The sequence below is a fragment of the Mus caroli genome, unplaced genomic scaffold (genome assembly GCF_978045245.1).
Source record: "Mus caroli unplaced genomic scaffold, Mus_caroli_1 scaffold_5, whole genome shotgun sequence".
Taxonomy (NCBI): domain Eukaryota; kingdom Metazoa; phylum Chordata; class Mammalia; order Rodentia; family Muridae; genus Mus; species Mus caroli.
The window spans coordinates 77,820,029-77,833,924 of record NW_028227260.1 but is presented as its reverse complement, the minus strand read 5'-3'; the positions used below and the strand labels follow the sequence as shown (position 1 = coordinate 77,833,924).

General features: G+C 42.4%; 1 protein-coding gene across 1 annotated transcript; it reads left to right on the top strand.

Moving 5' to 3' along the window:
- Positions 1–213: 213 nt before the first annotated feature.
- Positions 214–1,185, top strand: LOC110306067 (olfactory receptor 1P1-like). Its single transcript, XM_085837664.1, has one exon. It carries the CDS (start codon positions 214–216, stop codon positions 1,183–1,185), a length of 972 nt encoding a protein of 323 aa, XP_085693790.1.
- The last annotated feature ends 12,711 nt before the right edge of the window (positions 1,186–13,896 follow it).

Below are 13,896 nucleotides of genomic sequence, written 5' to 3'. Positions count from 1 at the left end.
AAATACTTTATTGGTCGTCATTTACATCTTGCAGAACTTTCAGGAAGAGTATCTTCAGCAGGCTATATTAAGTGTCCTATGCATATACCAGATGGTTATGATAACAACACTGTCATTTTCACTAGAGATCAGAGAAAGGTTTGCTGAGCACTCAACTAGAGTGAAACATCTCAGAAAGCTAACTCAAGACTTTCCAAATTGACTTCTGTGTTCATGGCAAGAGGAAACCAGACCAGCATCTTTGAGTTTCTCCTCTGGGGACTGTCAGAGCATCCACAGCAGCAACACATCCTCTTCCTGGTCTTCCTGTGGATGTACCTGGTCACAGTAGCTGGGAATTTGCTCATTGTCCTGGCCATTAGCACTGATGTACGACTCCACACACCCATGTACTTCTTCCTTGCCACTCTTTCCTGTGTTGACATTCTCTTCACCTCCTCTACAGTGCCCAAGGCCCTAGTGAACATCCACACCCAAAGCAGGACCATCTCCTATGCAGGATGTCTGGTCCAGCTCTATTTTTTCTTGACTTTTGGAGTCATGGACATCTTTCTCCTGGCCACAATGGCCTATGACCACTTTGTGGCTATTTTCCACCCTCTCCACTATAGTATGATCATGAGCTTCCAGCGCTGCTCACTCTTAGTGACAGTCTGTTGGACCCTTACAACCATTGTGGCCATGACACACACCTTCCTCATATTCCGGCTCTCCTTCTGCTCTCAGAAGGTCATTCCAGACTTCTTCTGTGACCTGGGACCCCTAATGAAGATCGCTTGCTCTGAAACCCGGATCAATGAGCTTGTGCTTCTCTTCCTGGGAGGTGCAGTCATCTTAATCCCCTTTTTGCTCATCCTTATGTCTTATATCCGCATTGTTTCAGCCATCTTCAGGCTCCCTTCTGCCCAAGGAAGGCGTAAGGCCTTTTCTACCTGTGGGTCCCACATTTCTGTGGTGGCCCTGTTCTTTGGGACTGTGATAAGGGCTTATCTATGTCCCACATCCTCTTCCTCTAACTCAGTGGTAGAGGACACAGCAGCTGCTGTCATGTATACAGTGGTGACTCCCCTGCTGAACCCCTTCATTTACAGCCTGCGAAACAAAGACATGAAGGGAGCACTGGTCAGAATTCTCAAGGGCAAAGTCTCCTTCTCCTGGGCCCAGGGACTTCTGCAGAGAAAGTGAAGATGTCCTCAATTTGCTCTGCTGAGGATTTTTCAGAAATGTCTACCTCGATTGTCTCTTTCTGAACCCCGTGTGTTTTGTCACACTCCATTCCCTGACCCTTCTCTTCAAATTTCTAAAGTTTGAGTAAAATGAAAATGTCTCTTTAGGACTTAAAACAAAACAAAACAAAACAAAACAAAGAGAGTTAGTTACTAGCAGAGTCAGAATCTGAAACCAGCAATTCTATTCCAGAATCCCTGTTTGATTTCACAGTATAAGCTAATTTGCTTTTCAGAAAACATTAATTATTACCAGGTTATAATGAGGGAACAGAAAAAAAACTAGGTATTTTATCCAATGGTACAATTATATAATTCTGGCAGTAGTTTTATAAAGCAAAACAGATGTCAAATGGTCATTTGTGAAAAGAATATAAAGGCAGTTTTGAAATGTGTAACATGTAAAAGAATGGTAACATCACTTACTCATGGCAACTAAAGAAGTTCCTTTTGTTTTATTTATATATTATTTATTATTGTTTGTTTGTTATATTTTCTGCTTCCCTAGTGCTTGGATTCAAAGATTACACCAAAAACAACTGGTTGAGAAGGTCCATTTTTTTTTAAAAAAATTTTTCTTTCTTTAGTCCATTTTTACAGTCCAGTCTACATCCCTCGCCTTGTCTGCCACGACCATACTTTTCCTCCTTCCCACAGCACTTGTCTCCAAGAGAATGTCCCAGACCCCCGCCGTCACCCCACCAAACCTCCCCAATCCCTGGGGCCTCAAGCTTCTCCAGGGTTAGGAACATCTTCTCTAATTGAGGCCAGTCTAATACAGTCCTCTGCTGTTTATGTGTTGGGGGCTTCATATCAGCTGGTGTATGCTGCCTGTTTGGTGGTCCAGTGTTTGAGAGATCTCAGGGTGTCCAGGTTACTTGAGATTGCTGGTCCTCCTACAGGATTGCCCTTCTCCTTAGCTTCTTTCAGCCTTTCCTAATTCAACAATAGGTGTTAGCTGCTTCTGCCCATTGGTTGGCTGCAAATATTTGCATCTGACTCTTTTAGCTGCTTGTTGGATCTTTCAGAGGGAAGTCAGGATAGATCCCTTTTTGTGAGTGCTCTATAACCTCAGTAATAGTGTCAGGCCTTCAGACCTCCCCTTGAGCTGGATCCTAGTTTGGGCCTGTCACTGGACCTTCTTTTCCTCAGGCTACTCTGCATTTCCATCCCTGTAATTCTTTCAGACAGGAGCAATTATGAGTCAGAGTTGTGACTGTGGGATGGCAACCTGATCCCTCACTTGATGTCCTGTCTTCCTGCTGGACATGGGCTCTATAAGTTCCCTCTCCCTACTGTAGGGCGTTTCATCAAAGTTTCCTCCTTTTGATTCCTATACTTATCATACCTCCCAGATTTCTAGTGCATTCTGGATAGTCCTCACAACCTCCAATTTCCCTATCCTATACCTCATTCCCACCCATCCCAACACCCCCACCCCACCATGTTTCCCTACTCTCCGATGCCTCAAATCTCTGGAGGGTTAGGAACATCTTCTCTAATTGTGGCCAGACCCAGTAGACCTCTGTTGTATATGTGTCCAGGGCCTCATATCAGCTGGTGTATGCTGCCCGGTTGGTAGCTCAGTGTCTGAGAGATCTCAGTGGTCCAGGCAAGTTAAAACTGTTGGTCTTCCTATGGGCTTGGCCTCCTCCTCAACTTCTTGCAGCTTTTTTCCCAACTCAGCCACAGGGGTCCCTGTCTACTGTTCATTGTCAGGTGCTAGTATCTGCATCTGACTCTTTCAGCTGCTTGTTGGTCTCTCAGAGTGCAGCCATGCTGGGCTTCTGTCTGCAAGCATACAACAGTATCAGTAACAGGGTCAGGCCTTGGAGTCTCCCCTTGAGATGGATCCCTAATATGGGGCAATCACTGGGCCTTCTTTCCCTCAATTTCTTTTCCAATTTTGTCTCTGCAGTGTAAGACCTCGACCCTCTCAGTCAGTGGTACTTACTTCCAGATGCTCCAGACAGATTGATGCAAAAGCAAGAGGTTTATTTTCTCATGCATAGGGATCAACTCTCAGTTGATCAGTTCTTTGAGTCAAGTGATGAGAAGGTGACCTGGGATGGCTATTACAAGTTGTTTTTATACTTTTTAGGGGCATAGGTTACATCAGCAAGGTTACAGTTCATACTTATTGGCTAAGCATACTGACCTTTAAATCTATTGACTAGCAAGCAATGGGCAAATCATGATCCACATTTGAACTCTATCTGGATATTTCCAGAGGGTCAGGTAAGTATCAGTCAGTACATTCTGAGAATTTTTTACTCAAGAATGTTCCTGTGGGTGGAAAAGGGAATTTGGCCTAGCCTTGACCCCAGGCAGGAGGGGGAAGCTGAAAGGAGGTTGTGGGACTGTAAAACCCCTTAGGGTCCCTCAGCAGTTTCTTTAGAGAGGAACAGTTCTGGATAAGAGGTTTTGATTGTGGGATAGTGAAAGAACCTAGTGGGGAAACACCCACTCAACTCCCGATTTGGCGTGCACCCAAGAATTACAAACAGACTATCTTGATGTAAATACATGAGGTAGTTTAATGGCAGAGCTCCAGGTAGAAACGTATCTCATGCAGGAGACAGTGGACTTGACCACGAGGCTTGAAAGCTAGGGATTTTTATAGAAAAGGGTCTGGGGCTTGGGGAGGAATTGGCGCAGTTTCACATGGTTGTTTCATTTAAACATCAGCAGGGAGGAATTGGCACGGTTTCACATGATTGGTCCATTTAAACATCAGCAGACTGTACATGCAGATAACATTTAACTTAGGTCAGAAGGGCTGGAGATAGGGAGGTACCGGGCTAGTCTGGACATGTCATTCTCTTTATCTTTATGGCCAAGCAGCCTCAGGAATATCTTAACGATGGGCCTGCCCGGGCATTTCCTGGCCTGTTCTGCTATGTTCTCAGCCCCAGGTTTCAAAGCTCACAAACAACTCTTTGGGCTATTTGACATAAATTTCATGAATCACAGATCTTAAGTTTTATTTTCTTTCACTCCCCTCTTCTTCTACTAAGTAATTCTAATGTTAGAATTTTAGAAGTCTATATCTCTATGTGGAGAATAGAATTCATACTCTTTTTCTAGAAGAACAAAAACAGAATAAGAAGGATAGTAAACAGAACTAGGAAGGGACCCTTCTAGTGAGGCTTGAGGGTCATGATGTAGGTGTACGTAGATCAGCTCTCTGGCTGGAACTGGTAAGATGTCTTTTGGGGTACCCGGCTGATCACTGTAGCCAATCGTGACCAGATTTTTTTCTGCACCACCTGCAAGCCTTTTAACTTAGCATACAGAATATTATTACAAAAACATGTAGGTTTAAACACATCATTTAAGACAGTGATGGACATGGGAGCCCCATAAAGATCTTAAAAAGAGCAAGGCTGAATCCAGAGGGAGTATTTTTAGTTCTAAATAGGGCATGGGGAAGGAACACCAAGTCTGCACCAGTCTCTTTGGTTAATTTTGTCAAGGTCTCTTTTAGAATTCTATTCATCTTTTTTTTTTTCTGTCCTGAGCTTTGGAGCCTGTATGCACAATGTAACTTCTAACCAATCTCTAATATCTTGGCCAGTCCCTGATTTACCTGGGCAACAAACGCAGGTCCATTATTAGACCTGATTACCTTGGGTATCCCAAACCTCGGGAAGATTTCTTCTAGGATCTTCTTGGCTATCACATTGGCCGTCTCAGTCCTGTTAGGAGAAGCTTCTATCCCTCCTTGAAAAGGTGTCTATAAACACTAATAAGTACTTGTTGCCATACCTAGCTGGCTTAGATTCTGTAAAATCTACCTCCCAGTAGGCCTCCAACCAGTTGCCCCTGAGCCTCTTCTCAGGAGTATACACGAAGTGTCCTGTATTAGTCATAGCACAACCCTTGCAGTTTTTGACTATTTCTTCTGCCAAGCCAGAGAGTACTGTAACATACAGTCAAAGGACCTAACCACACTTTTTAATTTCTTGGCTCCCAGGTGGGTCAAGTAATGTCCATAACTTGATAGTGCTCAGGGGTGTATCTAAAGCTGGTCTCTCTGACATCATAATAATCTTTAGGCTCCTTGAATGCTAGGATCATTGCTCCTTGGGCCGCCTGTTTGGCAGTTAGATCTGCCATCTGATTTCCTTTAGCCACAGCATCTTAGGTCTTTCTCTGCAGATGTCAACAGCCCTCTTTGTCTGTATATTGCTCCGTACAGTGGCAAAAGCATGTCTGCTGTCAGTGTAGACTTTTCTTTTGCCATTTATAGAGCTTATATCAAAGTCACAAGTTCAGCTTATTGGGCCAATGTCCCTTCAGAGGGGATGCTGGCCTAGATCACTTGCTTTCTGTCCACCACTGTACTGGTGTCCCCGCCTTCCACTTACCTTCAACCGTAAGGCTACTGCCATCCGTGCACCAGCTCGAACTCTCAGGCCAAGGCTGATCTGATCCTTCAGATTATTTCGAGTACCAGTTTCTTCTGCCAGAATGTCAGTGCAGTGATGAGTAGGTGAAGTCTCGGCAGTAGGGTAGTGAGATTGAGGACAGCAGGGGAGCAAAGTTCACTCATTCGGTCAACAAAAAAGCTTTGATAACGTGTCAAAGGAGCATTGGCCGTCATCCATCAGTCAGGGGGCTTTTGGATAATGCTTTCAAGAGTGTGGGGTGCCACTACAGCTATTTGCTGTCCCAAAGTGAGCTTATCAGCATCCTTGACAAGCAGAGCTATGGCAGCAGTAGCTTTCAGGCAAGAAACCCACCTGCTGGCAACAGGGTCTAACTTCTTGGATAGATAAGCCACTGGCCTTTTACAAGGTCCCAAAGTCTGAGTAAGGACTCCTCTGGAGACCCCTGCTCTCCCATCAGGCAAGGCTAACACTGGGGCCGTTAGTAGGGCCTTTTTAAAGGCTTTCTGGTGATCTGGGGTCCACAAAAACACCTCTCTTTCCTTGGTCAGGGTGTACAACAGGGTAGCTAAGGTCGCCAACCCAGGTATCCAGAGCCTGCAGAAACGAGCAGTGCCCAAGAATTTTCTTACTTACCTTGGTATAGTTACAGTCTTTTTCTGGCTTCTTTTAGCCACTGTTTCCCACCTCGAAGGGTGTATCTCCAAAAAGTAACTTCAGTCTGACACAGCTGAGCCTTTTTAGCTTCTGTTGCCCAGGTTTCTAGGTCCTGTCTTTTTCTTTCTCTCCTACCACTGCAGCCAAGATTCTAGTCAAAATTTTCTCTTGTCTACGATCCCTCCTGTTTTCTTTCTTCTGCCTCTCGCCTCTCTCTCTCTCTCTCTCTCTCTCTCTCTCTGATAATATGCCTTCTCTGCCTCTTATTTACTCTAAATATTTCCCATTCATACCTCTCTAGTCTCTTTCATCTCTATTTTCACTTTTCTTCACTGTTAATCTCTCTATCAGAGACTTGTAGGTGCTCCTTACCTGGGTGGGCGGATGTCTCCCTCGCTGGTTTGCAGCTTATAGCAGGCTGCCCTAGAAGAGAAAACACGTGGGGCAGGGAAGGGAAGGCAGCTATCACAGCTGGCTGCACTGGACCACTGATATCTCAAAGTGAAAGCACTTTTTCTGTTAACAAGAGACAGGATTCAGGGGGAAGGGGATGAGAAGCAGCCAGGGAACCTGAGGTGATCTTGGCTGGCCACTCTCACAGTGTCTTCCTCTTCTCGTCTGTCTGTCCCGTGGAGGCGGGGCTTGGGGTCAGGGATGAGGGAGGTCTGCTCAAAGCACAGGCCCCCTGGGGGCGGGAGGAACCAGTAAGCCCTGGGGGAGGCAGACACTGGGGGAGGGGAAGGCAGGGGAGGCTGCGACTCTAATCACCCCCTCCCCTGCTGTGGCAGGCAATATGGCCGCTCTAGGGAGTCAGGCGGGGCCTGTGTTGGGCCTCATGTGCCTCACCCCTCTTTCTTTTCTTGCCTGTCCCACTGGCAGCGAAATGCATTGTGGTGGTGGAGGGGGAAACCTCCATGTAGGTGATCCCCCCTGGGCCTCCGCTTCCGTAGTGGCACCTTGCCTCAGCTGGCACCTGCACTCACCATCAGCATCTAGTGACTCTGCCACAATGGCACCTGCAGAACCCAGAAGTGAACAGCAGGTGACAGGAAGGTTTGTGCACTGTTTTGCACTGAGCTCTAGTCACAAAGCAGGAAGTCCCCAGTCCAGCCTTGCGGCTGCATCCCGAAGCTCCTCTGAGCAGTCAGGGGCACGCATGGGGGAGCAGGCCTGTTTGTGGGAAAACAGTGCTGAGTTGTTTTTCTTAACTATCACTGACACATTCTGTCCCAACGTCAGTCCAAGTCTACAGTCAGACACACTCACAGTCTGTCCCATGATGAAAACCACAACAGAAACAAGACAGTAACAGAGGAAAAAAAAAGACACTAGTATCTAAGCACACTCTTTCCTCACTCTGCCAGATGACAGTCAGACCTTTTTGACTGTCCCTCACCCTTGGAACGTCTTCCAAGGGTCACAGCTTGCAGGGCGTTCTGGAAGTCTCCCTTCAGTGGTAGCTGCCAGAATACAGAATACCAGAACTGAGGACCCAGGTGGGACTCGAACCTACTGGGTGGGACTCGAACCCTCAATCCCAGAACTGTAAAACCAAGGCATGAGGTGGGACTTGAACACACAATCCCAGAACTGTAAAACCAAGACATGAGGTGGGACTCGAACCCACAATCTCAGAACTGTAAAACCAAGACACGAAGTGGGACTCGAACCTACAATCCCAGAACTGAAAAACCAAGACACAAACTCACAAACCAAGACACAAATTCAGCGGTGCCACACAATAGACAACGGACAACATGTAAGACACAAACAAACATACCACGAAGGGGTCTTTAAGGGTTCCTGGGTGTCACGCAGATCTCAGTGGGACCTCCAAATGAAAGAACCTAGTGGGGAAACCCCCACTTGATTCCCGATTCTGCGTGTACCCAACAATCACGAACAGATTGTCTTGATGTAAATAGACGAGGTAGTTTAATGGTGGAGCTCCGGGTCAAAATGTATCTCACGCAGGAGACAGTGGATTCGACCATGAGGCTTGAAAGCTAGGGGTTTTTATAGAAAAGGGGCTGAGGCTGGGGGAGAAATTTGCACAGTTTCACATGATTGCTCCATTTAAACATCAGCAGACTGTACATGCAGATAACATTTAACTTAGGTCAGAAGGGCGGGAGATAGAGAGGCGACAGGCCAGTCCGGGCATGCCATTCTCTTTATCGTTATGGCCAAGCAGCCTCAGGAATGTCTTAACGATGGGCCTGCCTGGGCATTTCCTGACCTGTTCTGTTCTGTTCTCAGCCCCAGGTTTCAAAGCTCACAAACAACTCTTTGGGCTATTTGACATAAATTACATGAATCACAGGAATCAAGTTTTATTTTCTTTCTATAACAGCCTCATCCCTCCACTTGATGTCCTCCTCTCCCTCCACTGATGGCAGACTCTATGAGTTCCCTTTCCTTATTGCAGAGCACTTCAGCCAAGTTCTCTCCCTTTGAATGCTGAGAGTCTGTCACCTCGAAGGTCTCCAGGACATTCTAGAAGCCCCCCACCCCAACCTCCTACTTCAAAAGTTACCAGTTTCTATTCTGTCTGCTGGCCCTCAGTGCTTCAGTCCTGTTTCCTGCACACACACCTGATCATGTTCTCCCTTTTCCCTCCCTGTCCCCTTTCCCATCTAGTTCCCTCTGTGGAGAGCTTTTGGGGCTATCTTGTTGGAATTTTGCAAGAATTTGACTTTGGACTAGGACTCAGGAAATAGGCTCAGATAAAGAATATTTACATTTGGGCTAATGCAAAGTTCAGAGCAGTCTCAGCCAAGGAATGTGTGGCATTCCTTTTTGTCTTGGTCATCCTGATAAGCTCCTAGAAACAGTGTTTACTGGACTTTGTTTATTGCCTTGTTTGTTCCTTGACTATTTGTATTTATTGATTTGTTTGTTCCTTGACCTAGAACTGACCTGATTATTTACATGTACTTAAAATGGTATTAAAACAGACTGGGAAAAAAATAAACCAGTTTCAGCCTTAGAACTGGTTGGATCAGGCTACAATGTTGTTGTCTAGTTGTCCTTCTTTTCAATCCTTGCTCCCTCCCTGGAGAACTGATTGACTGATGGAACTGGCTTGACCATTCCTCTCTCCCTCTGTGGCATCCCCAATCCTCTGTAATTGCTTTCTTCTCCTTCCCATGTAGATTTGAGGCATCCTTACTTGGGTGCTTCAGCTTGTTAATCTTCCATTAAGAAGGAAGAATAAATATTTAATGCTCATATTTTCTCTCAGTTTCTTAGTACTTATAATTCAGTTCAAATTTTAAGTAAAGGAAATTAGATGTTAACTAGACGGATAGAATTTGTTAAAATTATATCTCTTAAAGCATTTGTGACCCACAAAACTTTCAACCCTAAATTTATCCTGTCTAAAAGAAATGCAGGCACAGGGGAATAAGCAGAGGTTGATGGAATTGCCAACCATTAACCAAATTAGCTTTAGACCTATCCCATGGGCAAGCAACAGTCCCTAAAACTACTAATGGTAATCTGTTATGCTTGCAAACAGGAGCAGTTTGCTCTCTGAGAGGCTCCATCCAGCAGCTGACTCAGAAATATACAGACACCCATATTCAAACAGTGGATGAAGCTTGAGGACTCTTATAGAAGAAGAGGAGGAAGGATTCCAGGCCCCAAAGAGGATAGGGACTCCACAGGAAAACCAACAGAGTCAACTAACCTGGACCCTTGGAGCTCTCAGAGTCTTACCCACCAAAAAAGAACACACATGAACTGCACCTAGGCCTCCCCATACTTATGTAGAAGATGTGCAGCTTGGTCTTCATATAGTTCCCTATCAACTGGAACATGGGGCTATCACAAAAGCTGTTGCCTGTATGTGGGATATGTTCTTATAGCTGGACTGCCTTGTCACGCCTCAGTGGGAGAGGAAACAACTAGCTTCGCAGAGACTTGAATTGCCAAATTTGAGGGAATACAAAGGGGCCCACTCCATGCTCAGAGGAGAAGGGGGGGAGGGACGAGGGAATGATTGTGGAAGGGGGTGACCATGAGGAGGGCAGCGAGCAGGATATAAAGTAAATAAGTGAAAAGAATAAATTGAAAAATCATTTGTGAAGTAAATATTTCCCCAACACTCTTCTGAAACTCAGAGTTCAACAAATACACACACACACACACACACACACAAAGCATTTTGAGGAATACATAAGCAAAGCACAAAAATAAAATTATTTCTAATATTGGCAAATAGATATTAATTGTGGTTTTATAAGATCAACAAGCTGACTATAGTCATCTTTCCAATCTTATTTATTTGTAATGTTGTTTTTCAAGTCATGTTCTAAGAATTAAGTATGGATAGCACTGTTGTTGCCCAGAAACCCCTGACATCTCAATATGCATCTTGTCCCTGGGCCATCATCTATTAACTAACACTCTTTTGTTTCTTCTGCTATCATGTTTCAAATTCTCATAACCCTCTCAGGACATTTTATGATAGGGGTCTCTCCAGACTATTTAAAATGGGGACATTCCTTTGATGTCAATATGTTATCAAATACGGGTTTGGTCTGTGCACCTGAGCAAATACTGATTGTGGTTTTCAGCTTAATAAACTCTCCATTTCCCAAAAGTAAATGAAACTTGAACAGGATTTTTTGTCTTATATACTTCCTTCACCATCTCTTGATCCCAAATTTATCATTGCAGCTCCCTTCCTTCAGGAATCCATTAGTTTAAGTCCTGCAGGTCGGGTCATAACATAAATGAAAATAATTTTAATTATTGTTTATAATACAATAAGTAATATTTTCTGTTAATTCTGATAATATAGATTCCAGGATCTTACTTGATATAATACATGTAACACATCACAAATAAACATATATTTGATTGTTCGCCAGTGTGATTTGATTTGGAATCACCAAGGACACACATCTTCGACATTTCTGTGAGAGTAATATCTGAGTTGTTAAATAGAACTTGGAAAACACAACTTGAATGTGAAATGCGTTATCCCATGGGTTGGGTCACAGAGTAAATAAAAAGAAGTACAACAAAAAGATAAGTAAGCTGAGTGCCAAGATTCTCAGCCACCATGAATTCTCATATCTTCCATGTCATGATGGACTATACCATTTAAATTGTGAGGTAAAGTAAGTACACTATTTATTGATAGGTATTTTGTCATAGCAATGTGAAAAGTAATAAATATAATATATGAATACATTCATTTAAACATAGATCAGCATGATTTCCAAATTCATTGCTCAAAGTTTTGCTCTAAATGGAGGAGCAAAATGTCCTGGAGTCATATTAACTATTCCATCCTTAAAAGTTAAGACTTTAGCTATTCTGATTGATGTATGGTAGAATCTCAGGATTGTTTTAATTTGTATTTCCTTGATGATTAAATATCCTGAACATCTTCTTTAAGTTCTTCATGGCAATTTTAGATTCTTTTGTTGAGAATTCTCTGTTTTGCTCTATACACAGTTTTAAACTGTGTTATTTGGTTCTCTGGATTCTAACTTCTTGAGTTCTTTATATATTCTGGATGTTAGCTCTCTATTGGATGTAGGGTTACTAAAGACCTTTTCCCAATCTGTAGGTTGCAACATATATTTACTCTCATAGGTGCTAGCTGTCTTTTTCTTTTTTTTTTTTTTGCTTAGTTGCCAGTTCTCTTCTTAGGAAAATTGGAAAAAAAAATGAAACACATACTGTTCTATGTTAAAGCAACACCATTCATGTTTTCCAATGCTGTAAATAATAGCAAATATTGAACAGAATAAACATATTTTAAATACTCAGACCACAATTGCTCAATTGTAAACAGTAAGAAACCATCAAATCCACATGCAACTAATTTTATCTTAGGGTAGGCATTGAGAATTTGAAGTTCACTGTGTTTTCTTCTTCTAAATTGAAACATTCTCTGTGGGAGAGAGGAAGATGGTCCAGAGTGTTAGGTGGTAAACCAAAGCTCACAAGTCTAAGAGAAAAATTTTGAAATGCCTCTCTCCAGCAATGTGAAAGGGATAAACAATTGCTGAGGATTGCAGAACTTTGATCAGCCTAATTACATTGAGAAAAGATACTCATACTGACTGCTGAACTTGTTTGTAAGCTGTGCAGAGAACTCCACAAAGTACAAATCTCTGCATTATGTGAGTAATGTGTGTTAATGTGTGCTTTCTGCTGGTGCAGCCGATTATGAGGCACCTCTGCTCCTTTTAGTAATTCTGACCCAAGTTCATTAGTTCAAAAAGCTAGACATCCATGCAGTCATCGCTTTGGTCTATCATAAGTTTCCTTTTTTATAGTGAATAGACACAGACACATCTGTTTTGTCTACCGAAGGAAAGTGTATCATACACTACTATGTATGAGCTGAGAGTCTCAATCTAGTAAGTTAATTTTCTCATGCAGAAATGAAAAATCTGAAAAAAGGGTAAAGTGAACCCTTTGTTTTTACTTTCTCTGCCCTCACATCCCTGAAGGATATGTAGAGGCATCCCAAATCAGAAACGAGGCACTGAAAATGAAGCTTCAACTACTGTGACACAACTTATCTGTTTTTATACTTTGGGAATAGGTTTATTGGTTTTTTTATCCTAACAGAACAGAATTATGGTGGGGGAAAATATTTCATTTTCTTTAACTTCCTTTGGAGGAAATTCAAACTGATTAGATGAAAGTTTCTATAATTACTTATAAGGCTGCTTTATGTGATCTTTCCAAGATAGTGGGAAAAAAAGTAAATCATAGAAGTAAAATGACCAACTAAATTTAAAAACTCAATAAAATTGATGGATAGAAATATATCCATACAAAGCAGGTACATTAATATCATACATATGAATTTAAATGTAAAAAAATTATAAATAAGTCCAAACGGTCGTCAATTGAGGCTTTATGCAAGATTTGCTTCTATATTTTGCTTGTATTCTGACTTTGGAACAGTTTACCATATTTTGCATATGTTCAAAAATATAAATGCTTAAAATATGCATTGCATTGTTTAATCTCAAAGCAAAATAATGTGAAATACACTATAGGAATTTTTTCTTTCATAGGATATTTCATTATTTTATAATTAGAATATAGAGAAAAATATATTTTGTTATTGTTGATAAATGGCCTTAAGTTTATACCAAAATAAAGACAGTAACACTGCTATCCTAATGGCAAACTTCACTTTCATATTAGAACCATGCAGAGGCAATTCTGACCATCACTTTCTTGCTTACAGTGATTACTTTCACAGTGTTCCCCAAGGCATATCATCTCTAATTTTTTTTGGCCTTCAGTTAACTAATTTATACCAATTTATTTAGTGGTCCCCTAAGACATGTTTCCCTCACTTATACAGAGTCTAATAGAGGTACTCTTATAGGATTTGCTTCTTAGTGTTTCTCAAAAATCCCATTAACAAGATCTCCATTGTAATACTCATCTAATTATAACATGCTTCTTGCTGAGCTTACAGGGCAAGCATTGTAATAAAACTCCAGTTCCATACTGAGAAGTAGAATGAAATCCCTGTCATTCCTACTTCAGTGGTAAATTTCAATGAATTAGAGTGTGTAGAATTTTAAATCCACTTGTCAACGGTAAAGTGAAATGGTGAGTCTACTACTGATTTG

Coding starts and splice junctions, on each gene's coding strand:
- LOC110306067 (XM_085837664.1), top strand. CDS start 214: ATGGCAAGAGGAAACCAGACCAGCATCTTTGAGTTTCTCCTCTGGGGA.